Here is a 22,513-nt window from a genome sequence, read left to right as displayed (position 1 = left end):
TCTGGCCAGGGATTCGAACCGGCAACCTTCGGACTACTAGTCTGCTTCTCTAACCTCTGGGCTACCTACCGCCCAAGTTGCCCACCTATTATTTCTACCAGCCCACTCTAATATAGCAGGCTAAAACCGGCCCTGGGGATAAACATAACCCTGTTTCTTTGAAACCGCTCCTTCTTCTGGTATGAAGCAGAACCTGATAACCCCTCCCTCTTCTTCCTGGTCTCAAACACAGCCAGTTCCATTCTGACCAGATATTTCCTGTTCCCTCCTTTCACAGATCTGCCAGTGTAAAGATGGGTGTAAACAACATGTTGTGAAGCGTAGGAGCTGACAAGCCCATTCACTGCAGATCAGCAAATTAACATGAAGACAAGGAACAGATTTTTGATTGGAGCATAACTTTTACCTGTTGAGAGAAAATGAAACTATCTGACACACTGTCACTGAGAAGTGAAATGGCGCAGCGAGGAATTCAGCTGGACCAAGACAATTTTTGCTGTTCGATCTGTCTGGATCTACTGAAGGATCCGGTGACTATTCCCTGTGGACACAGCTACTGCATGAGCTGTATTAAAGGATACTGGGATGAAGAGGATCAGAAGAAAATCCACAGCTGCCCCCAGTGCAGAAAAACCTTCACACCAAGGCCTGTCCTGGGGAAAAATATCATGTTTGCAAATTTAGTGGAGAAACTCAAAAAGACAGGACTCCAAGCTACTCCTCCTGATCATTCCCATGCCAGACCTGGAGATGTGGCCTGTGATTTCTGCACTGGGAGAAAGCTGAAAGCCCTCAAGTCCTGTCTGGTGTGTCTGGCCTCTTACTGTGAGCAGCACCTCCAGCCTCACTATGAATCCTCTACCTTTGAAAAACACAAGCTGGTCGACCCCTCCATGAAGCTTCAGGAGAACATCTGCTCTCATCATGACGAGGTGATGAAGATTTTCTGCCGTACTGATCAGCAGTGTATCTGTTATCTCTGCTCCATGGATGAACATAAAGGCCACGACACAGTCTCAGCTGCAGCAGAATGGACTGAGAGGCAGAAAGAGCTCGGGGTGAGTCGGCAAAAAATCCAGCAGAGAATCCAGAACAGAGAGAAAGATGTGAAGGTGCTTCAACAGCAGGTGGAGGCTATCAATCTCTCTGCTGATAAAGCAGTGGAGCACAGCGAGAAGAACTTCACTGAGCTGGTCCGTCTCATTGAGAAAAGAAGCTCTGATGTGAAGGAGCAGATCAGATCCCGGCAGAAAACTCAAGTTTGTCAGGCTGAAGAACTTCAGGAGAAGCTGAAGCAGGAGATTGCTGAGCTGAGGAGGGAAGATGCTGAGCTGGAGCAGCTCCCACACACAGAGGATCACATCCATTTTCTACAGAGGTACACTTCCATCTCACGTCTCAGTGAATCTACAGACTCACCCAGCACCAATATCCGTCCTCTGCGCTACTTTGAGGATGTGACTGCAGCTGTGTCAGAGGCCAGAGATAAACTACAGGGCATTCTTACAGAGGAATGGACTAAGATTTCACTGACAGTGACTCCAGTGGATGTTTTACTGCCACAACCAGAGCCCAAGACCAGAGCTGAATTCTTACAATATTCACGTCAAATCAAACTGGACCCAAACACAGCAAACACACGTCTGTCATTATTGGAGGGGAACAGAAAAGCAACATTAATGGGAGCAGAACAGTTATATTCTAGTCACCCGGACAGATTCACTGAGAGGTTGCAGGTCCTGAGTAGAGAGGGTCTGACTGGACGTTGTTACTGGGAGGTGGAGTGGAGTGGGGGGAAAGTCTCAATAGCAGTCTCATATAAGGATATTAGCAGAACAGGGAACACTGTTGAATGCCAATTTGGATGCAATGACAAGTCTTGGGCATTAGATTGTTTCGGTAGTTATGAATTCAGACATAACAATATCAAAACTCCCATCCCAGGCCCTCGGTCCTCCAGAGTAGGAGTGTACCTGGATCACAGAGCAGGTATTCTGTCCTTCTACAGCGTCTCTGAAACCATGACTCTCCTCCACAGAGTCCAGACCACATTCACTCAGCCTCTCTATCCTGGATTTTGGCTTCCCCATTCTAATGGAGACACTGCTGAGTTGTGTAAGCTCAAGTAGACTGGAATTATTCAGCAGTAATATGCGGGATTCTGTTTTTTTATTGTTACGCTGTTCTTTTTTATTTTGTCTCCATCTTTAATGCTAAGCACTCATTGCTGTGGTGTTTTTGCGCTGCACACTTCCCAGAGATCACCTGTCAATCAAACAGAGTGTCCAGTACTGTGACTGTGACTGTACTACAGCGTTGATGAAGTTTGAGTTTCTGTAGGTGGCGCTCTTTTCTTTGTCTGTTCAGCCATGGTGGCTATCACTGCTCATAACTACCCAGTTCTTCTTCTACTGATTCCAAACAAACCAGAAATGTAAAATGCATCACTTCCTGTGCAGCAGAGGATTTTTTGCCATGAAAGAGCGACCAGACCTGTTTAGAACAGACAATGTAAAATGTTTTATGAACTGGGAATAGGTTGAATCAATAATGTGTTATATCAATAGGTGATGGAAAGTAGTCAAGCACACATTTACTCATATGAAAATGTAAACTGTTGTATGGTTTCTATATTTTTTAAATCTCTTTTTCATATTTGTATTGTTGCTGTAATATTTTCTGATATTTCTGTTCCACTGCATGGGCCTTAATGGAGCCAGCACTAGAAGTCTTTCCTTTATTATATCTGAATAGTTGTTAATATGTTGATTTTGTTCCAGACAGTTTGTAACCTTGTTAAGAAAAGTGCACTACAAATGTAATCATCATTATTATCATAGTCAATAGGGAGAGGATTCATTGTTTTCCTCCACAGTGCTGACATACTGGTTTAACAGATTGATTGTGTGGATGAAGTGAATATTTAGATGGAAAGATTGAATCAGAGTCCTGTACCAGGTTTTAGTGATTGGATGTGTGAACAAAGTGAATGTTTGCAAAAATGAATAAAGTTTTTTTTCCCAAGAATGAATAGTATTTCTTCTGTATTCATTCAGTCTATCAGTCCTGCTCGAGAAAATGTGAAACTAACATGACAGTATATGTTAGAAAGTGGTGTTCAGGAGACTTTCACCACCATGGTACAGCGGTCAGGTTTTATATAAAAAAATGTCCCACAGTTCAGTCCAGATCGATGCATCAAAGTTAATTTGTGGTGTATGTTGTATATACTGTATGTCTGTGTGTGGTTCTGCAATACAAATCAAGAAAAAAGGAATACAATAGTCAATACACACAATAATCCACCTCAATAAAATTCAATTCAAATAATATATATAAATTCATAAGTGCACATTACTACAGGAACCTGAGGAATTATTAATATTGAATTAAGTTAAACTGTCACTTACCTAAAGATACTGTTTAGACTATAAAATAACCAAGAATAACACCAACTATAAATAATAACTGCTAATAATGATTACAGTTGACATATCTAAACACCAGTTTAGTGCATCCAACAGGAATCAGATATATATTAACAAATATACATGAAAATCAAAATGTCTTTACCATTAACCTTTAACACAATTCAAAGAGAAAATAATCACTTACATTTGTCATATACACACAATCTTTAAGGCAGCGGGAATGCTGTTAATTCAGAAGGTTGTTGGAACAAGTTCTGAGACAAAGGAACAAACTCAGTGCATCAGTCCTGATCATCCACAGCTTGGCAGTGAGGTGAAGCGGTAGGTGAAAGTTCAAGTGGGAGGGAGCAGAGGATCATGGGAAACTGAGTCCTAGGGGAGTAACTCTTTTCTACAGTATAACTGAGCCGATTCCCCCCCTAAAACACAACAAAGTGCTTAATGTTCAGAGCAGATGTGGAATCAAGAGTCAAATGAAGCACCAGTGAATGGATTTGGATTTGATAATGAGCCACACCCCCACATGTGACATCACACCAATAAAGTCATGTGATGTCGATCCTGTCGTTTCATTGGTAGGGCTCAGAGACAGAAGTTTAGTTTTTCACTCGTCAGACCAGAAAATAAATGCTGCACAGCTAAACTATCCCAATATACCTGATGTCCCAATCTAGGAACCCTATTCTTCGGATCTTTTCATAGTAGGCTTATAATCGCAGAGAAAACATATTCAACTGAGACTGGCTTCCCAGAAGAGAAGGAGGCGGAGTTTGTTTCGGTTCCCCGGTCAGTCTGCCGGTGTGTGCTTCACACACACAGACACAGGAGAGAGAGAGAGAGTGACCAAACATACACACACACACACACACACAGACACATGCATGCACACACGCACAAAGTTTATGACAAAAACATGCACACACATGCACATATTTTAGGTGCACACACATACTTATTAACAATACCGTTACGATTACCAGTCTTACCATTCTTTTTTTTTTTCCTCTCCTCCATCACCCTTGATGATATGTTTTATAACTGTAACTTTGTCCTGAACTTTGTTATTTTGTTATTGTAATCTTAATAGGCCTAATCATTCTTGTCCTACTTGTTACCCTGTTATTTTTGGAATGTGCTTTGGCAATACTGTACTGTATATGGTCATGCCAATAAAGCCTCTTTGAATTTAAATTAGAATGAGAGAGAGAGAGAGAGACAGAGAGAGAGAGTGTGTGAGTGAGGTCAATGACCCCAAGTTTAACTATTCAATTTTTATTTGTCATAATCTTCTCTTCATACTGTAAACGAGAGCTAAACACACACTGCCTCTTTAACACCGCTCCTCTTCCTGGAACAAAGCAAAGCCTGATAACTCCTCCCTCTTCTTCCTGGTCTCAAACACAGCCAGTTCCATTCTGTCCAGATATTTCCTGTTCCCTCCCCTTTCACAGATCTGCCAGTTTAAAGATGGGTGTAAACAACATGTTGTGAAGTGCAGGAGCTGACGAGCCCATTCACTGCAGATCAGCAAACGAAAATGAAGACAAGGAACAGATTTTTGGTTTGGATTGAAGCACAACTTTTGAGAGAAAGTGAAACTATTTGACATTCACTGTCATTGAGAAGTGAAATGGCGCAGCGAGGAATTCAGCTGGACCAAGACAATTTTTGCTGTTCGATCTGTCTGGATCTACTGAAGGATCCGGTGACTATTCCCTGTGGACACAGCTACTGCATGAGCTGTATTAAAGGATACTGGGATGAAGAGGATCAGAAGAAAATCTACAGCTGCCCCCAGTGCAGAAGGATTTTCACACCAAGGCCTGATCTGGTGAAAAGTACCATGTTAGCAAATTTAGTGGAGATACTGAAGAAGACAGGACTCCAAGCTGCTCCTCCTGATCGCTGCTATGCCGGACCTGGAGATGTGGCCTGTGATGTCTGCACTGGGAGAAAGCTGAAAGCCCTCAAGTCCTGTCTGGTGTGTCTGGCCTCTTACTGTGAGCAGCACCTCCAGCCTCACTATGAATCTGCTACCTTTGAAAAACACAAGCTGGTCAACCCCTCCAAGAAGCTTCAGGAGAACATCTGCTCTCTTCATGATGAGGTGATGAAGATTTTCTGCCGTACTGATCAGCAGTGTATCTGTTATCTCTGCTCCATGGATGAACATAAAGGCCACGACACAGTCTCAGCTGCAGCAGAATGGACTGAGAGGCAGAAAGAGCTCGGGGTGAGTCGGCAAAAAATCCAGCAGAGAATCCAGAACAGAGAGAAAGACGTGAAGGTGCTTCAACAGGAGGTGAAGGCTATCAATCTCTCTGCTGATAAAGCAGTGGAGGACAGCGAGAAGATCTTCACTGAGCTGGTCCGTCTCATTGAGAAAAGAAGCTCTGATGTGAAGGAGCAGATCAGATCCCGGCAGAAGGCGGAAGCGAGTCGGGCCGAAGAACTTCAGGAGAAGCTGAAGCAGGAGATTGCTGAGCTGAGGAGGAAAGACGCTGAGCTGGAGCAGCTCTCACACACAGAGGATCACACCCATTTTCTACAGAGGTACACTTCCATCTCACGTCTCAATGAATCTACAGACTCACCCAGCACCAATATCCGTCCTCTGCGCTACTTTGAGGATGTGACTGCAGCTGTGTCAGAGGCCAGAGATAAACTACAGGGCATTCTTACAGAGGAATGGACTAAGATCTCATTGACAGTGACTGAAGTGGATGTTTTACTGTCACAACCAAGAGAGCCCAAGACCAGAGCTGAATTCTTACAATATTCACATCAAATCAAACTGGACCCAAACACAGCAAACACACGTCTGTCATTATCTGAGGGGAACAGAAAAGCAACATTAATGGGAGCAGAACAGTTATATTCTAGTCACCCGGACAGATTCACTGAGAGGTTGCAGGTCCTGAGTAGAGAGGGTCTGACTGGACGTTGTTACTGGGAGGTGGAGTGGAGGGGGACACAAGTCTCAATAGCAGTCTCATACAGGGATATTAGCAGAACAGGGAAAACTGTTGAATGCCAATTTGGATGCAATGTCAAGTCTTGGGCATTAGATTGTTTCGGTAGTTATGAATTCAGACACAACAATATCAGAACTCCCATCCCAGGCCCTCGGTCCTCCAGAGTAGGAGTGTACCTGGATCACAGAGCAGGTATTCTGTCCTTCTACAGCGTCTCTGAAACCATGACTCTCCTCCACAGAGTCCAGACCACATTCACTCAGCCTCTCCATCCTGGATTTTGGCTTTCATATTCTACTGGAGACACTGCTGAGTTGTGTAAGCTCAAGTAGACTGGAATTATTCAGCAGTAATGTGCGGGATTCTGTTTTTTTATTGTTACGCTGTTCTTTTTTATTTTGTCTCCATCTTTAATGCTAAGCACTCATTGCTGTGGTGTTTTTGCGTTGCACACTTCCCAGAGATCACCTGTCAATCAAACAGAGTGTCCAGTACTGTGACTGTGACTGTACTACAGCGTTGATGAAGTTTGAGTTTCTGTAGGTGGCGCTCTTTACTTTGTCTGTTCAGCCGTGGTGGCTATCACTGCTCATAACTACCCAGTTCTTCTTCTGTTGATTCCAAACAAACCAGAAATGTTAAATGCATCACTTCCTGTGCAGCAGAGGATTTTTTGCCAGGTTTCATGAACTGGGAATAGGTTGAATCAATAATGTGTTATATCAGTAGGTGATGGAGAGTAGTCAACCACACATTTACTCATATGAAAATGTAAACTGTTGTATGGTTTCTATATTTTTTAAATCTCTTTTTCATATTTGTATTGTTGCTGTAATATTTTCTCATATTTCTGTTCCACTGCATGGGCCTTAATGGAGCCAGCACTAGAAGTCTTTCCTTTATTATATCTGAATAGTTGTTAATATGTTGATTTTGTTCCAGGCCGTTTGTAACCTTGTTAAGAAAAGTGAACTACAAATGTAATCATCATTATTATCATAGTCAATAGGGAGAGGATTCATTGTTTTCCTCCACAGTGCTGACATACTGGTTTAACAGATTGATTGTGTGGATGAAGTGAATATTTAGATGGAAAGATTGAATCAGAGTCCTGTACCAGGTTTTAGTGTTTGGATGTGTGAACAAAGTGAATGTTTGCAAAAATGAATAAAGTTTTTTTTCCCAAGAATGAATAGTATTTCTTCTGTATTCATTCAGTCTATCAGTCCTGCTCGAGAAAATGTGAAACTAACATGACAGTATATGTTAGAAAGTGGTGTTCAGGAGACTTTCACCACCATGGTACAGCGGTCAGGTTTTATATAAAAATGTCCCACAGTCCAGTCCAGATCGATGCATCAAAGTTAATTTGTGGTGTATGTTGTATATACTGTGTGTCTGTGTGTGGTTCTGCAATACAAATCAAGAAAAAAGGAATACAATAGTCAATAAACACAATAATCCACCTCAATAAAATTCAATTCAAATAATATATATAAATTCATAAGTGCACATTACTACAGGAACCTGAGGAATTATTAATATTGAATAAAGTTAAACTGTCATTTACCTAAAGATACTGTTTAGACTATAAAATAACCAAGAATAACACCAACTATAAATAATAACTGCTAATAATGATTACAGTTGACATATCTAAACACCAGTTTAGTGCATCCAACAGGAATCAGATATATATTAACAAATATACATGAAAATCTAAATGTCTGTACCATTAACACAATTCAAAGAGAAAATAATCACTTACATTTGTTATAGAGAGAGAGAGAAAAAAGCATGGTTTATTTAATGGTCATTTACCCCAATTTTAACTATTCAATTTTTATTCGTCATAATCTTCACTTCATACTATAACTACGGCTAAACACACACTGCCTATTTAACACCACTCCTCTTCCTGGAATAAAGCAAAGGCTGATAACCCCTCCCTCTTCTTCTTGATCTCAGAAAGTTCCATTTTGTCCAGATAATTCCTTGTTATTTTAAATGAGGGCTAAACAAGGCCGGCGGTAGCTATGGGCAGGGGGTGCGTTCGTCTTGCCCACCCAATCAAAAGTTAAGAAATATAATTTTTTTTTTTGTTCAGCCAATGGAAAAATAGCACAGAAAATACCAGTGCTGTTTCTAACTTCTGATTGGGTGGGCAGCCTACAGCCCGCCTCCAAATCTCTCTCTCTCTCTCTCTCTCTCTCTCTCTCTCTCTCTCTCTCTCTCTCTCTCTCTCTCTCTCTCTCTCTCTCTCTCTGAATTAAATGAACAAAGAATAATGTGAATAACAATATTAGTTACTAGGATGAAATAGATAATGAAATAAAATAATATATATAAGTGATATAAGTACTCAAGTTAACAATTTCAATGTGACTTTAACGATGCAAGACAAACAAAAACAATGCAAGGTTGTTGTTTTTTTGTCACTTTTCAGTTTGAGTTTGAATAAGACTACCTTCTAGTTTTGTAAATATTGGCCATGGTGAGAAGTCTCACTGGATTGGGTTTTAATTTTATTTGAGAACTAAGCTCATCCAATGAAAAGAAATGTTATGGAGTTGATTATGTTAAAATCTGGATGAAGGATTTTTTTTTTATTTTAGGGTAAATCAATCTGCCCTCCACTGACTCAAATCATAGGGTAGCAGCAAACTTAGAAATGCTGCTTCACTACCTCCCAATTTCCCTGCTTCAAATTGTTCTTTATAAATTAGAATAGAATAGAATACTACTTTATTAATCCCCATGGGGAAATTAATCTTCTGCATTTAACCCATCCAAACACACAGCCATAAACTGGAGAGGCCTGAGGGCATGATGGCAGGAGCTTGCATCTGATCTTGACTCTGACAACCTTCCGGTTGCCAGCTGTCATTCTGCCAGATTTTTGTGCCATCTGGCCAGGGATTCGAACCGGCAACCTTCGGACTACTAGTCTGCTTCTCTAACCTCTGGGCTACCTACCGCCCAAGTTTCCCACCTATTATTTCTACCAGCCCACTCTAATATAGCAGGCTAAAACCGGCCCTGGGGATAAACATAACCCTGTTTCTTTGAAACCGCTCCTTCTTCTGGTATGAAGCAGAACCTGATAACTCCTCCCTCTTCTTCCTGGTCTCAAACACAGCCAGTTCCATTCTGACCAGATATTTCCTGTTCCCTCCTTTCACAGATCTGCCAGTGTAAAGATGGGTGTAAACAACATGTTGTGAAGCGTAGGAGCTGACAAGCCCATTCACTGCAGATCAGCAAATTAACATGAAGACAAGGAACAGATTTTTGATTGGAGCATAACTTTTACCTGTTGAGAGAAAATGAAACTATCTGACACACTGTCACTGAGAAGTGAAATGGCGCAGCAAGGAATTCAGCTGGACCAAGACAATTTTTGCTGTTCGATCTGTCTGGATCTACTGAAGGATCCGGTGACTATTCCCTGTGGGCACAGCTACTGCATGAGCTGTATTAAAGGATACTGGGATGAAGAGGATCAGAAGAAAATCTACAGCTGCCCCCAGTGCAGACAGACCTTCACACCAAGGCCTGTCCTGGTGAAAAATACCATGTTTGCAAATTTAGTGGAGGAACTGAAGAAGACAGGACTCCAAGCTGCTCCTCCTGATCGCTGCTATGCCGGACCTGGAGATGTGGCCTGTGATGTCTGTACTGGGAGAAAGCTGAAAGCCCTCAAGTCCTGTCTGGTGTGTCTGGCCTCTTACTGTGAGCAGCACCTCCAGCCTCACTATGAATCTGCTACCTTTGAAAAACACAAGCTGGTCAACCCCTCCAAGAAGCTTCAGGAGAACATCTGCTCTCTTCATGATGAGGTGATGAAGATTTTCTGCCGTACTGATCAGCAGTGTATCTGTTATCTCTGCTCCATGGATGAACATAAAGGCCACGACACAGTCTCAGCTGCAGCAGAAAGGACTGAGAGGCAGAAAGAGCTCGGGGTGAGTCAGCAAAACATCCAACAGAGGATCCAGAACAGAGAGAAAGACGTGAAGGTGCTTCAACAGGAGGTGAAGGCTATCAATCTCTCTGCTGATAAATCAGTGAAGGACAGTGAGAAGATCTTCACTGAGCTGGTCCGTCTCATTGAGAAAAGAAGCTCTGATGTGAAGCAGCAGATCAGATCCCGGCAGAAAGCGGAAGCGAGTCGGGCCGAAGAACTTCAGGAGAAGCTGAAGCAGGAGATTGCTGAGCTGAGGAGGAAAGACGCTGAGCTGGAGCAGCTCTCACACACAGAGGATCACACCCATTTTCTACAGAGTTACTCCTCGCTGTCACGTCTCAGTGAATCTACAGACTTACCCAGCACCAATATCCGTCCTCTGCGCTACTTTGAGGATGTGACTGCAGCTGTGTCAGAGGCCAGAGATAAACTACAGGGCATTCTTACAGAGGAATGGCCTAAGATATCATGGACAGTGACTCAAGTGGATGTTTTACTGTCACAACCAAGAGAGCCCAAGACCAGAGCTGAATTCTTACAATATTCACGTCAAATCACACTGGCTCCAAACACAGTACGCACACGTCTGTCATTATCTAAGGGGAAAAGAATGCAATATTGGATGCAATGACAAGTCTTGGGCATTAGATTGTTACAAAAGTTATCAATTCAAACACAACAATATCAGAACTCCCATCCCAGGCCCTCGGTCCTCCAGAGTAGGAGTGTACCTGGATCACAGAGCAGGTATTCTGTCCTTCTACAGCGTCTCTGAAACCATGACTCTCCTCCACAGAGTCCAGACCACATTCACTGAGCCCCTCTATGCTGGATTTTGGCTTCCATATTCTGCTGGAGACACTGCTGAGTTGTGTAAGCTCAAGTAGACTGGAATTATTCAGCAGTAATGTGTGAGATTCTGTTTTTTTATTGTTACGCTGTTCTTTTTTATTTTGTCTCCATCTTTAATGCTAAGCACTCATTGCTGTGGTGTTTTTGTGTTGCACACTTCCCAGAGATCACCTGTCAATCAAACAGAGTGTCCAGTACTGTGACTGTGACTGTACTACAGCGTTGATGAAGTTTGATTTTCTGTAGGTGGCGCTCTTTTCTTTGTCTGTTCAGCCGTGGTGGCTATCACTGCTCATAACTACCCAGTTCTTCTTCTACTGATTCCAAACAAACCAGAAATGTAAAACGCATCACTTCCTGTGCAGCAGAGGATTTTTTGCCAGGTTTCATGAACTGGGAATAGGTTGAATCAATAATGTGTTATATCAATAGGTGATGGAGCGTAGTCAACCACACATTTACTCATATGAAAATGTAAACTGTTGTATGGTTTCTATATTTTTTAAATGTCTTTTTCATATTTGTATTGTTGCTGTAATATTTTCTCATATTTCTGTTCCACTGCATGGGCCTTAATGGAGCCAGCACTAGAAGTCTTTCCTTTATTATATCTGAATAGTTGTTAATATGTTGATTTTGTTCCAGGCAGTTTGTAACCTTGTTAAGAAAAGTGAACTACAAATGTAATCATCATTATTATCATAGTCAATAGGGAGAGGATTCATTGTTTTCCTCCACAGTGCTGACATACTGGTTTAACAGATTGATTGTGTGAATGAAGTGAATATTTAGATGGAAAGATTGAACCAGAGTCCTGTACCAGGTTTTACTGATTGGATGTGTGAACAAAGTGAATGTTTGCAAAAATGAATAAAGTTGTTTTTCCCAAGAATAAGTAAAATACTTCTTCTGTATTCATTCAGTCTATCAGTCCTGCTCAAGAAAATGTGAAACTAACATGACAGTATATGTTAGAAAGTGGTGTTCAGGAGACTTTCACCACCATGGTACAGCGGTCAGGTTTTATAAAAAAAAAATGTCCCACAGTCCAGTCCAGATCGATGCATCAAAGTTAATTTGTGGTGTATGTTGTATATACTGTATGTCTGTGTGTGGTTCTGCAATACAAATCAAGAAAAAAGGAATACAATAGTCAATACACACAATAATCCACCTCAATAAAATTCAATATTCAATTCAAATAATATATATAAATTCATAAGTGCACATTACTACAGGAACCTGAGGAATTATTAATATTGAATTAAGTTAAACTCACTTACTTAAAGATACTGTTTAGACTATAAAATAACCAAGAATAACACCAACTATAAATAATAACTGCTAATAATGATTACAGTTGACATATCTAAACACCAGTTTAGTGCATCCAACAGGAATCAGATATATATTAACAAATGTACATGAAAATCTAAATGTCTTTACCATTAACCTTTAACACAATTCAAAGACAAAATAATCACTTACATTTGTCATAGAGAGAGAGAGAGAAAAAAGCATGGTTTATTTAAAGGTCATTGACCGCAATTTTAACTATTCAATTTTTATTCGTCATAATCTTCACTTCATACTATAACTACGGCTAAACACACACTGCCTATTTAACACCACTCCTCTTCCTGGAATAAAGCAAAGGCTGATAACCCCTCCCTCTTCTTCTTGATCTCAGAAAGTTCCATTTTGTCCAGATAATTCCTTGTTATTTTAAATGAGGGCTAAACAAGGCCGGCGGTAGCTATGGGCAGGGGGTGGGTTCGTCTTGCCCACCCAATCAAAAGTGAAGATTTTTTTTTTTGTTTGTTGAGCCAATGGAAAAATAGCACAGAAAATACCAGTGCCGTTTCTAACTTCTGATTGGGTGGGCAGCCTACAGCCCGCCTCCAAATCTCTCTCTCTCTCTCTCTCTCTCTCTCTCTCTCTCTCTCTCTCTCTCTCTCTCTCTCTCTCTCTCTCTCTCTCTCTCTCTCTCTCTCTCGTTGCCAAAGCACAATTACGATTATGAAAGACAATGTTAAGGAATTAAATTAACAAAGAATAATGTGAATAACAATATTAGTTAATAGAATAAAATAGATAATGAAATAAAATAATATATATAAGTGATATAAGTAATCAAGTTAACAATTTCAATGTGACTTTAACAATGCAAGACAAACAAAAACAATGCAAGGTTGTTTTTTTTTTGTCACTTTTCAGTTTGAGTTTGAATAAGACTACCTTCTATTTTTGTAAATATTGGCCATGGTGAGAAGTCTCACTGGATTAGGTTTTAATTTTATTTGAGAACTAAGCTCATGGAGGAATTTTTTTATTTTAGGGTAAATCAATCTGCCCTCCACTGACTCAAATCATAGGGTAGCAGCAAACTTAGAAATGCTGCTTCACTACCTCCCAATTTCCCTGCTTCAAATTGTTCTTTATAAATTAGAATAGAATAGAATACTACTTTATTAATCCCCACGGGGAAATTAATCTTCTGCATTTAACCCATCCAAACACCCCATACACAAACACACAGCCATAAACTGGAGAGGCCTGAGGGCATGATGGCAGGAGCTTGCATCTGATCTTGACTCTGACAACCTTCCGGTTGCCAGCTGTCATTTTGCCAGATTTTTGTGCCATCTGGCCAGGGATTTGAACCAGCAACCTTCAGACTACTAGTCTGCTTCTCTAACCTCTGGGCTACCTACCGCCCAAGTTGCCCACCTATTATTTCTACCAGCCCACTCTAATATAGCAGGCTAAAACCGGCCCTGGGGATAAACATAACCCTGTTTCTTTGAAACCGCTCCTTCTTCTGGTATGAAGCAGAACCTGATAACCCCTCCCTCTTCTTCCTGGTCTCTCTCAGATTGAGCAAGTTCCATTCTGTCCAGATATTTCCTGTTCCCTCCCCTTTCACAGATCTGCCAGTGTAAAGATGGGTGTAAACAACGTGTTGTGAAGCGTAGGAGCTGACAAGCCCATTCACTGCAGATCAGCAAATTAACATGAAGACAAGGAACAGATTTTTGATTGGAGCATAACTTTTACCTGTTGAGAGAAAATGAAACTATCTGACACACTGTCACTGAGAAGTGAAATGGCGCAGCAAGGAATTCAGCTGGACCAAGACAATTTTTGCTGTTCGATCTGTCTGGATCTACTGAAGGATCCGGTGACTATTCCCTGTGGGCACAGCTACTGCATGAGCTGTATTAAAGGATACTGGGATGAAGAGGATCAGAAGAAAATCTACAGCTGCCCCCAGTGTAGAAAGACTTTCACACCAAGGCCTGATCTGGTAAAAAGTACCATGTTAGCAAATTTAGTGGAGATACTGAAGAAGACAGGACCCCAAGCTGCTCCTCCTGATCATTGCTATGCCGGACCTGGAGATGTGGCCTGTGATGTCTGCACTGGGAGAAAGCTGAAAGCCCTCAAGTCCTGTCTGGTGTGTCTGGCCTCTTACTGTGAGCAGCACCTCCAGCCTCACTATGATGCAGCTCCATTAAAGAAACACAAGCTGGTCGACCCCTCTGCAAAACTTCAGGAGAACATCTGCTCTCGTCATAACGAGGTGATGAAGATTTTCTGCCGTACTGATCAGCAGTGTATCTGTTGTTTCTGCTCCATGGATGAACATAAAGGCCACGACACAGTCTCAGCTGCAGCAGAATGGACTGAGAGGCAGAAAGAGCTCGGGGTGAGTCGGCAAAAAATCCAACAGAGGATCCAGGACAGAGAGAAAGACGTGAAGGTGCTTCAACAGGAGGTGAAGGCTATCAATCTCTCTGCTGATAAAGCAGTGGAGGACAGCGAGAAGATCTTCACTGAGCTGGTCCGTCTCATTGAGAAAAGAAGCTCTGATGTGAAGCAGCAGATCAGATCCCAGCAGAAAGCGGAAGCGAGTCGGGCCGAAGAACTTCAGGAGAAGCTGAAGCAGGAGATTGCTGAGCTGAGGAGGAAAGAAGCTGAGCTGGAGCAGCTCTCACACACAGAGGATCACATCCATTTTCTACAGACTTACTCCTCGCTGTCACGTCTCAGTGAATCTACAGACTCACCCAGCACCAATATCCGTCCTCTGCGCTACTTTGAGGATGTGACTGCAGCTGTGTCAGAGACCAGAGATAAACTACAGGACATTCTTACAGAGGAATGGACTAAGATCTCACTGACAGTGACTGATGTTTTACTGTCACAACCAAGAGAGCCCAAGACCAGAGCTGAATTCTTACAATATTCATGTGAAATCACACTGGATCCAAACACAGCAAACGCATATCTGTCATTATCTGAGGGGAACAGAAAAGCAACACGTGTGGGAGGACAGTTATATTCTAGTCACCCAGACAGATTCACTGAATGGTTTCAGGTCCTGAGTAGAGAGGGTCTGACTGGACGTTGTTACTGGGAAGTGGAGTGGAGGGGGGGTAAAGTCTCAGTAGCAGTCTCATATAAGGATATTAGCAGAACAGGGAAGACTGATGAATGCCGATTTGGAGGCAATGACAAGTCTTGGGCATTACATTGTTACAAAGATAGATATGAATTAAAACACAACAATATCAAAACTCCCATCCCAGGCCCTCGGTCCTCCAGAGTAGGAGTGTACCTGGATCACAGAGCAGGTATTCTGTCCTTCTACAGCGTCTCTGAAACCATGACTCTCCTCCACAGAGTCCAGACCACATTCACTCAGCCTCTCTATCCTGGATTCTGGCTTCCAAACTCTAATGGAGACACTGCTGAGTTGTGTAAGCTCAAGTAGACTGGAATTATTCAGCAGTAATGTGTGAGAGTCTGTTTTTTTATTGTTACACTGTTCTTTTTTATTTTGTCTCCGTCTTTAATGCTAAGCACTCATTGCTGTGGTGTTTTTGAGCTGCACACTTCCCAGAGATCACCTGTCAATCAAACAGAGTGTCCAGTACTGTGACTGTGACTGTACTACAGCTTGTTATTACAGCAAGTTTGATTTTCTGTAGGTGGCGCTCTTTTTTTTTGTCTGTTCAGCCATGGTGGCTATCACTGCTCATAACTACCCAGTTCTTCTTCTATTGATTCCAAACAAACTAGAAATGTAAAATGCATCACTTCCTGTGCAGCAGTGGATTTTTTCCCATGAAAGAGCGACCAGACGTGTTTAGAACAGACAATGTAAAAGCTTTATCAAGTGGATATAGGTTGAATCAATAATGTGTTATATCAATAGGAGCGTAGTCAACCAGACATTTACTCATATGAAAATGTAAACTGTTGTATGGTTTCTATATTTTTTAAATCTCTTTTTCATATTTGTATTGTTGCTGTAATATTTTCTGTTCCACTGCATGGGCCTTAATGGAGCCAGCACTATAGGTGTCCTTAATATTTTTTATTAATATGTTTATTTTACTTCCAGCACTTTGTAACCTTCTTAAGAAAAGTACATTACAAATGTAATCATTATTATTATAATCAATAGGGACCGCATTCATTGTTTTCCTCCACAGTGCTGACATACTGGTTTAACAGATTGATTGTGTGGATGAAGTGAATATTTAGATGGAAAGATTGAACCAGAGTCCTTTACCAGGTTTTAGTGATTGGATGTGTTGAACAAAGTGAATGTTTACCAGAATGAATAAAGTTTTTCTTTTTTAACAAGAATGAATAATGTATTTCTTCTGTATCCATTTGAAGACGTCTATTCAAAGCTGCTAGAGAAAATGTGAAACTAATATGACAGCATAACTGAGCCGATTTTCCCCATAAAACACAACAAAGTGCAGTCTTCATGTTCAGAGCAGATGTGGAATCAAAAGTCAAATGAAGCAGCAGTGTTACCAATGAAAAACACCAGTGAAGATGGAAAGAATGAAGGAGAATCTTATTGTTAATGTAACTGGTTAAATGTATGAATTAAGGGAATATTTTTATATGGAAAATCTGAAGGACAGTGTGAATGGGAAATGTTTGCCAATCAGTCTCTATCCTTGAAACCTTCTTCGCTGAAACAGCTTTGTCATGGAGGACGAAGCTTGCAGCCTCCAAGTTTTCAATCATTTGTTGCTTTTTAGAAGCACGATTGGCTTTGTGCACTTGTTCAATAAATAGAGTTTCTTACGCAAACATGAAAAGCCTGGAAAACTAAGAACAATTAATTTTATCATTTCCACGATTGGGAATTTCATAAAATGTCTGAAAATGTTTTGTTCAGCCCTGACACACATATAACAACAGATTTTTATGTAGTCATGGACCCGCTGTCATTTCAGATATTGTGATGAACAATCTACTTCAAAATGATATGAGCTAGTTATCATTATATAGTAAAAGCCTTTTTTTTTTTTTTGCTCCACCCACTGAAGTTTAACTCAAACAATTAGATTATTTCTGCTTGAAGAGCAGCTCTGCCTCCAAGAAATGTCTGTATGGCTAACACTTCAATCTGACTGAGCCCACTCAAAAACATTATCTATAAAAGTTTATCACAACATTTTGAAGTATGGATAGTGTTTTTAGCACCTATATAAATACTGAATGAGCATGTAAATTTGAGGCACAAGCACTTCTGTTGTCTCCAAAAACAAAATTAGGTCATAATGAAGAACTGAATAGCATAAATATGATCAGGCTCCATTCTGAAACTAAATTGGCATCAGAAGGTTTTAAGGAAATACAGCTTGTTTTACGGCAAAGCAGTTTCAGGTTAAATAGAAAATCAGTCAATGGCAGCTTGATGTCAATGCTAATGCTGTGAAACAATCTGCTGACTTCAATAAATTCATAACATATGCACATCTATTTGCAAAAGAAACTGAATTATCAGACAAGGGCATTTTCTTTTATTAAAAACACAGATCATATAAATATTTCACAATTAACTTAATGATCTCTCAGCTTTTATTACTTTTTTGTACACTGTACAAAGTTGATTTGCAAAATAATTATTTTTATAATTATATTTTAGTGCTTCAGTTGTCAGACAAATGATAAAACCATGAATAAAAAGTTGATCAGAAATTCACCAATAGCTATTGAATAGAGGCCAACTGTATATTGGAAATACAAAATGATAAACTTGGCTCAGCAGTCAGGGTTTATCTTCAGAAAAGTAACATTGTTTAATTGAGAATTTGCAGAAAATAATACAAGTGTATTAAAATGTATTTATTTATTTATTTTTTTCAATTGTTCGTTCAATAGTTTAACATACCCAAATGCAAGAAGAAATTTCAAAGCAATGAAAGTACTGAATTAACACACCTTTAGTGGTTTATTCCTACTACAGTGAGTGAGCAGGTAGGGGTCTAGTGTCTTGCTCAAGGACACTTCAACAGGACACGTTGTTGTTGATGGTCACACACTTTCTAATGAGGGGATCATACCATACCATGACAACTCGATTACAGGACTGTCTTTCTAACAGTAAGCCACCTTACCACAGCTGAGAGGGGAAACAAGAGAGAAGGTTCTAGTGGGATTTGATCCAAGAGATGTTAAGAGGTCTTACAGTGCAATTACACCTACAGTTGGTTTTCTTTTTGTATTTTATTCAGGTTCACACTGCCCAATTATAAGTGAACCAGGGCTTGTAAACAAAAGTCACATGCACTCACAAGAGTTTTGGTATCATGTCATCCGGCCAGATTAGAGATTTTGGTGGCAGTAAGAGTCAAAACAAATCTGATTCCGGTCCCTGTGCTCTTTGATATAATTTATATTCTCTGGTGTTCTTACCAGTTAGAATATGAGCATCAGTCCAGACTGCGGTTTGCCCTCGGTTTGTTTTATTATGCTAGCCTTTCCAAGTATGAGGAGCTGCTGGCTGTCAGATGTTAAAATTCATGTTTTTATACACATAAACCCTTGTGTTTTGGGGTTGTTTCCTGTAGTTGGTTTGGATTACATTCTCACTCCTAAGGATCCACAGTTCAAGAGATCAGATACTTGCATTTTCTTGGTGCGGTTATTATTTGGTGCCACCCAAGTTTAAATGGCATTGTTCTCACCTGCCCAAAGGAACCAAACTAAAGAAGTAAACACTCCAGAGTTTGAATAAATTGATCTAAACATGCTTGGGGTGAACGCTCCCTTAACCTTTACACCATGTCTGAGTGCAACAGACCAGTTGAGGTCTAAGATGCTGAATCAATCTGTAGGGGAGCATCATTCAAGTGTGTGGTTGGTCATTTCCATTGATTAAGGGTATTACTGAGTATGCGCTAAAATAGCATGACCCAGTGGAGCAAAGTATGTCTCTCCTGTGACTTGTATGTCCAAAGTGTCAATGTCCCAGGAACTGAGAAAAAAGCATTGTTTTTATGTTGACCACCATGCAATTTTAAATTTATCCAATGGGGTTTGAAAAGGTTTCTTAAGCACCAAGGATTGTAGAATTCCCTCAAGATAAAAAATGTACATCAACAAAACTGGATTTACGAGGTTTCCATGTAACAGCAGTGAAAGGCAGTGATGGCACCTCTGGGCAGGAAGTAAATGGGCTGTAGCAGAACTGGGGCAGAGACACATGGGAATTGACAACTTTTTAATTAACATTTTTCAGATGTAAGCGTAATGTATTCTACACATTGGCTACCTCTAGAATACTGAATAAATAAAGATGAAAATAAGTTATTTTCTGGTGCCTTCTATTGGTCAGCCACTGCAGAATATAGTGGTCACATCAGCAGTACAGCCCACTGCTGGCTGTGGTTATTTTGGTGGTTTGTTCTTTATTCCATTTGACTCTCAAATTGATTGACCGAGGTCATGATATTGTAGTGACAGCATGTAACCACAAAGTATAAGTTTTAAATATATTTTGATGCTTTCAGTAGTTCATTTGTAAGGTGCGTAAACATTGGATCAAAATTAACTTGCTTATTCAATTACAATAATATCTGAATAATAATATCTTGAAAAAGTATTTTCCCCATCAGCAACTCCCATCCTTCACGACCCAGTGTATACACATATAGCTGATATACAGCAAAACAATTTGGTGCTTTAAATGAACCATTAATTCCTCCCTAAAGACACTTTTCCTCCTTTAATAATTTTATGCAAGGCTCAAAAATCCACCAGATGTCGCCAGAGAGTCGTAATTTATTCTATTGCAAACTGCTGAAACCTCTTGACAAAATGTTGAAAAATATAACCAAAATCTAATGAATACTGAATCATAATCTCTGGAAACATGCTCTGGGGTATATTTTACGTTATACAGTATGAAAAAATGTGGTAGGTTTAGTGCTTGATTGTGCATTTCCTCACAAACCGAATAGGAATGTATTGCACTGATATCTGTGGGAATGTTGTCTTAATTTTTATTCATTCTGGCCCTTTCTATCTGCATTCCTTTGTGTTTGTTTCTCTTCATAATTCCTATTTCAACCTTCAGTATAGCTCGAATGACACACATCAGAAAACATCAAAATATTAAATAGACTACCTGAGTATCGGGAGGTATGCTAGAAATACTGTAAACCTTGAATATGAAGATTTTCAAAGGAGAAAACTTTCTAATACTTTTATTCAACTAAGACCTGTCAAAGGAAATAACCAGTAAAAATTCCAGTGCTACACTGCTGTTCTTGAAATACTGCAGTTACTAAGGGTTCAGGCAGCTGCAACCGATTGAAAATGGAGTTCAAATACTAAAATAAAATAAATACAGTCCTTCATTCGAAAGCCGCAGAGCCATCTCAAAGGCAGCTTATGTCAAATCTTTCTAGTTAGTCCGGATAACCTGAACACAGATTAGTCTGAGCAAAACCAGAAAATTGAAAGGAGAATCTTTTCTGATGCTCGTTTACATTAAGACTGGTTTACAATGACATGTCCTAAAAAGTTGCGAGGCTATGTCTTGTCTGCGGTGACAAACCAGGACTTCCTTGTTGGTCCAAAGTCAGATGTTTCCCCACAGTAAATATAATAACCAGCAACTAAACGGAGGCGAATCCCGTCTCTCTCTCTATGTCTTCTGGAATAGAGGAGTTGAGGCACTGTGAAGGCATCTGGTTAAGTTAGAAAGTCCTCTGGAGCTCACTTTGTCACTTCAGTCACCTTCCATTTTGAAGGTCTGAGGTCCGGAAGTCGGATCTAGGTTTCAATCACTGTTCAAGTTCCACCTCCAGCGTCTTGGTATGCGGACTGAGTTTGTGGATCGAAGTTCTTGACCCAGGTTCAGACCCATGTCGGTCAGTATCATGGACCGGGGATTTTCTGAGTTTTCCCACCCGGCCCGTACCTGTAGCCTGGCGCTAGTGTCTATGGCAGTTTGCAGGTGGTTAGGACAGGATCGCGGGAACCCATCTGATGCCACACAGATTGTCCATGCTGGCCGAGCGCTTCTTGGCAGCTTTCCGCACGTCCTTGTATTTGTCATCACATAACCTGGAAATAGCCTGGAGAGATGACATAGAAATGGTTTTTCATTAAAGGAATAAAAAGTATTTTGCTGATGATTTGTTATCAGTAATCCCCAAATTTGAAGAGATTTCAAACCCTTCATAGAGATGTTTTAGTCCGATAAACAACATTCCATTCATACCGTAAATCCTCTAATAGTGGCCTGTAGTCAATTAAAAGCCGGGTCTCCGATAATGGCTGGGGCCGTGGTCGACACAAACAAATAAAGGCCGGCCTCAAATACAGGCCGGGGGAAAAAACAAAGGAAACAAGACTAGGTCAAAACCTAGTATATGGCTGGACCGTGTCCGTCTCCTCTCTCCGCCGCTGCCTCTCCACCGCACTCCAACGCATCGGCGCCCAGCTTCAGTTAGCTTCAGTTAGCTTCAGTTAGCTTCAGCTTACATGCAAACAACGGTGGATACCGGTAAACTCCTGGTGCCTGTTTGTAACTGTAGTTTGTAGTAATGTACAAGTGCCACAAGATGGCTCGGCCGGCGGAAGTCTCTGGAGCATGCCGTCGTCGATTACTGTAATTATCGTAATGCATCGCAGTAACAAAAAAACGTCTACCTAACGTACCCCAACAGAAGCAGATCAGAAAACAAGGAGGCTTCGTACTAAAATATGAGCAAATATACTTATCAAACAGAGGGAATTAGAAATAAAGGTCTGTCTCTAATATAAGCCTGCTTCCAATAAAGGCCTGGTACCCTCTGCAGTTGAGGTAAATAAAGGCCCGGGCCAATATTAGAGGATTTACGGTAAAAACCATTCTTAGCATCTATTGTTCAAACTCACACTGTCTATTCCTGTAGATGATATGCTAACCACTAATTACCCCATACTGATTATTCCCATGTTGATTATTTATGAGAGTAAAT

At 40.7% G+C, this 22,513-nt stretch overlaps 5 protein-coding genes across 9 annotated transcripts in view; 4 read left to right on the top strand and 1 right to left on the bottom strand.

Moving 5' to 3' along the window:
• Positions 1-455: 455 nt before the first annotated feature.
• Positions 456-12,105, top strand: LOC144542109 (tripartite motif-containing protein 16-like). Of its 3 annotated transcripts, none has more exons than XM_078287546.1 (2): positions 456-1,893; positions 11,022-12,105. In XM_078287546.1, the coding sequence occupies exons 1-2, from the start codon at positions 456-458 to the stop codon at positions 11,258-11,260; spliced, it is 1,677 nt and encodes a 558-aa protein (XP_078143672.1). In that variant the 3' UTR covers positions 11,261-12,105. The 3 variants fall into 3 exon arrangements, with proteins under 3 accessions (XP_078143672.1, XP_078143671.1, XP_078143673.1); XM_078287545.1 differs by lacking the exon at positions 11,022-12,105 and adding an exon at positions 3,127-3,275 and having other exon boundaries at positions 456-2,080; XM_078287547.1 differs by lacking the exon at positions 11,022-12,105 and having other exon boundaries at positions 456-3,016.
• LOC144542130 (E3 ubiquitin/ISG15 ligase TRIM25-like) lies at positions 5,038-7,580 on the top strand. The gene has a single exon (XM_078287635.1). The coding sequence runs from the start codon at positions 5,062-5,064 to the stop codon at positions 6,736-6,738; it is 1,677 nt and encodes a 558-aa protein (XP_078143761.1). The 5' UTR covers positions 5,038-5,061; the 3' UTR covers positions 6,739-7,580.
• On the top strand, positions 9,769-11,004 carry LOC144542122 (E3 ubiquitin/ISG15 ligase TRIM25-like). Its single transcript, XM_078287576.1, has one exon. It carries the CDS (start codon positions 9,769-9,771, stop codon positions 11,002-11,004), a length of 1,236 nt encoding a protein of 411 aa, XP_078143702.1.
• Positions 12,106-14,331: 2,226 nt separating the features above from the next.
• LOC139920283 (tripartite motif-containing protein 16-like) lies at positions 14,332-21,537 on the top strand. Of its 2 annotated transcripts, XM_078287551.1 has the most exons (2): positions 14,332-15,953; positions 21,486-21,537. In XM_078287551.1, the coding sequence occupies exons 1-2, from the start codon at positions 14,332-14,334 to the stop codon at positions 21,535-21,537; spliced, it is 1,674 nt and encodes a 557-aa protein (XP_078143677.1). The 2 variants fall into 2 exon arrangements, with proteins under 2 accessions (XP_078143677.1, XP_071766361.2); XM_071910260.2 differs by lacking the exon at positions 21,486-21,537 and having other exon boundaries at positions 14,332-16,409.
• Positions 21,493-22,513, bottom strand: part of LOC139920683 (cyclin-Y) — a 45,352-nt gene continuing 44,331 nt past the window's right edge. For both annotated transcript variants that reach the window (XM_071910733.2, XM_071910731.2), the window contains one exon: positions 21,493-21,625. In XM_071910733.2, the coding sequence (XP_071766834.2) occupies positions 21,509-21,625 (117 nt within the window). In that variant the 3' untranslated portion in view covers positions 21,493-21,508. The remainder of the gene's footprint in view (positions 21,626-22,513) is intronic.

Source organism: Centroberyx gerrardi, chromosome 13, assembly GCF_048128805.1.
Source record: "Centroberyx gerrardi isolate f3 chromosome 13, fCenGer3.hap1.cur.20231027, whole genome shotgun sequence".
NCBI classification, from domain to species: domain Eukaryota; kingdom Metazoa; phylum Chordata; class Actinopteri; order Beryciformes; family Berycidae; genus Centroberyx; species Centroberyx gerrardi.
This window is presented reverse-complemented; position numbering and strand designations above follow the sequence as displayed.

Coding starts and splice junctions, on each gene's coding strand:
- LOC144542109 (XM_078287545.1), top strand. CDS start 456: ATGGCGCAGCGAGGAATTCAGCTGGACCAAGACAATTTTTGCTGTTCG. Junction 2,081..3,126: donor CCTCTCTATCCTGGATTTTG/GCTTCCCCATTC, acceptor GTGTTCAGGAGA/CTTTCACCACCATGGTACAG.
- LOC144542130 (XM_078287635.1), top strand. CDS start 5,062: ATGGCGCAGCGAGGAATTCAGCTGGACCAAGACAATTTTTGCTGTTCG.
- LOC139920283 (XM_078287551.1), top strand. CDS start 14,332: ATGGCGCAGCAAGGAATTCAGCTGGACCAAGACAATTTTTGCTGTTCG. Junction 15,954..21,485: donor CCTCTCTATCCTGGATTCTG/GCTTCCAAACTC, acceptor GCCTGGCGCTAG/TGTCTATGGCAGTTTGCAGG.
- LOC144542122 (XM_078287576.1), top strand. CDS start 9,769: ATGGCGCAGCAAGGAATTCAGCTGGACCAAGACAATTTTTGCTGTTCG.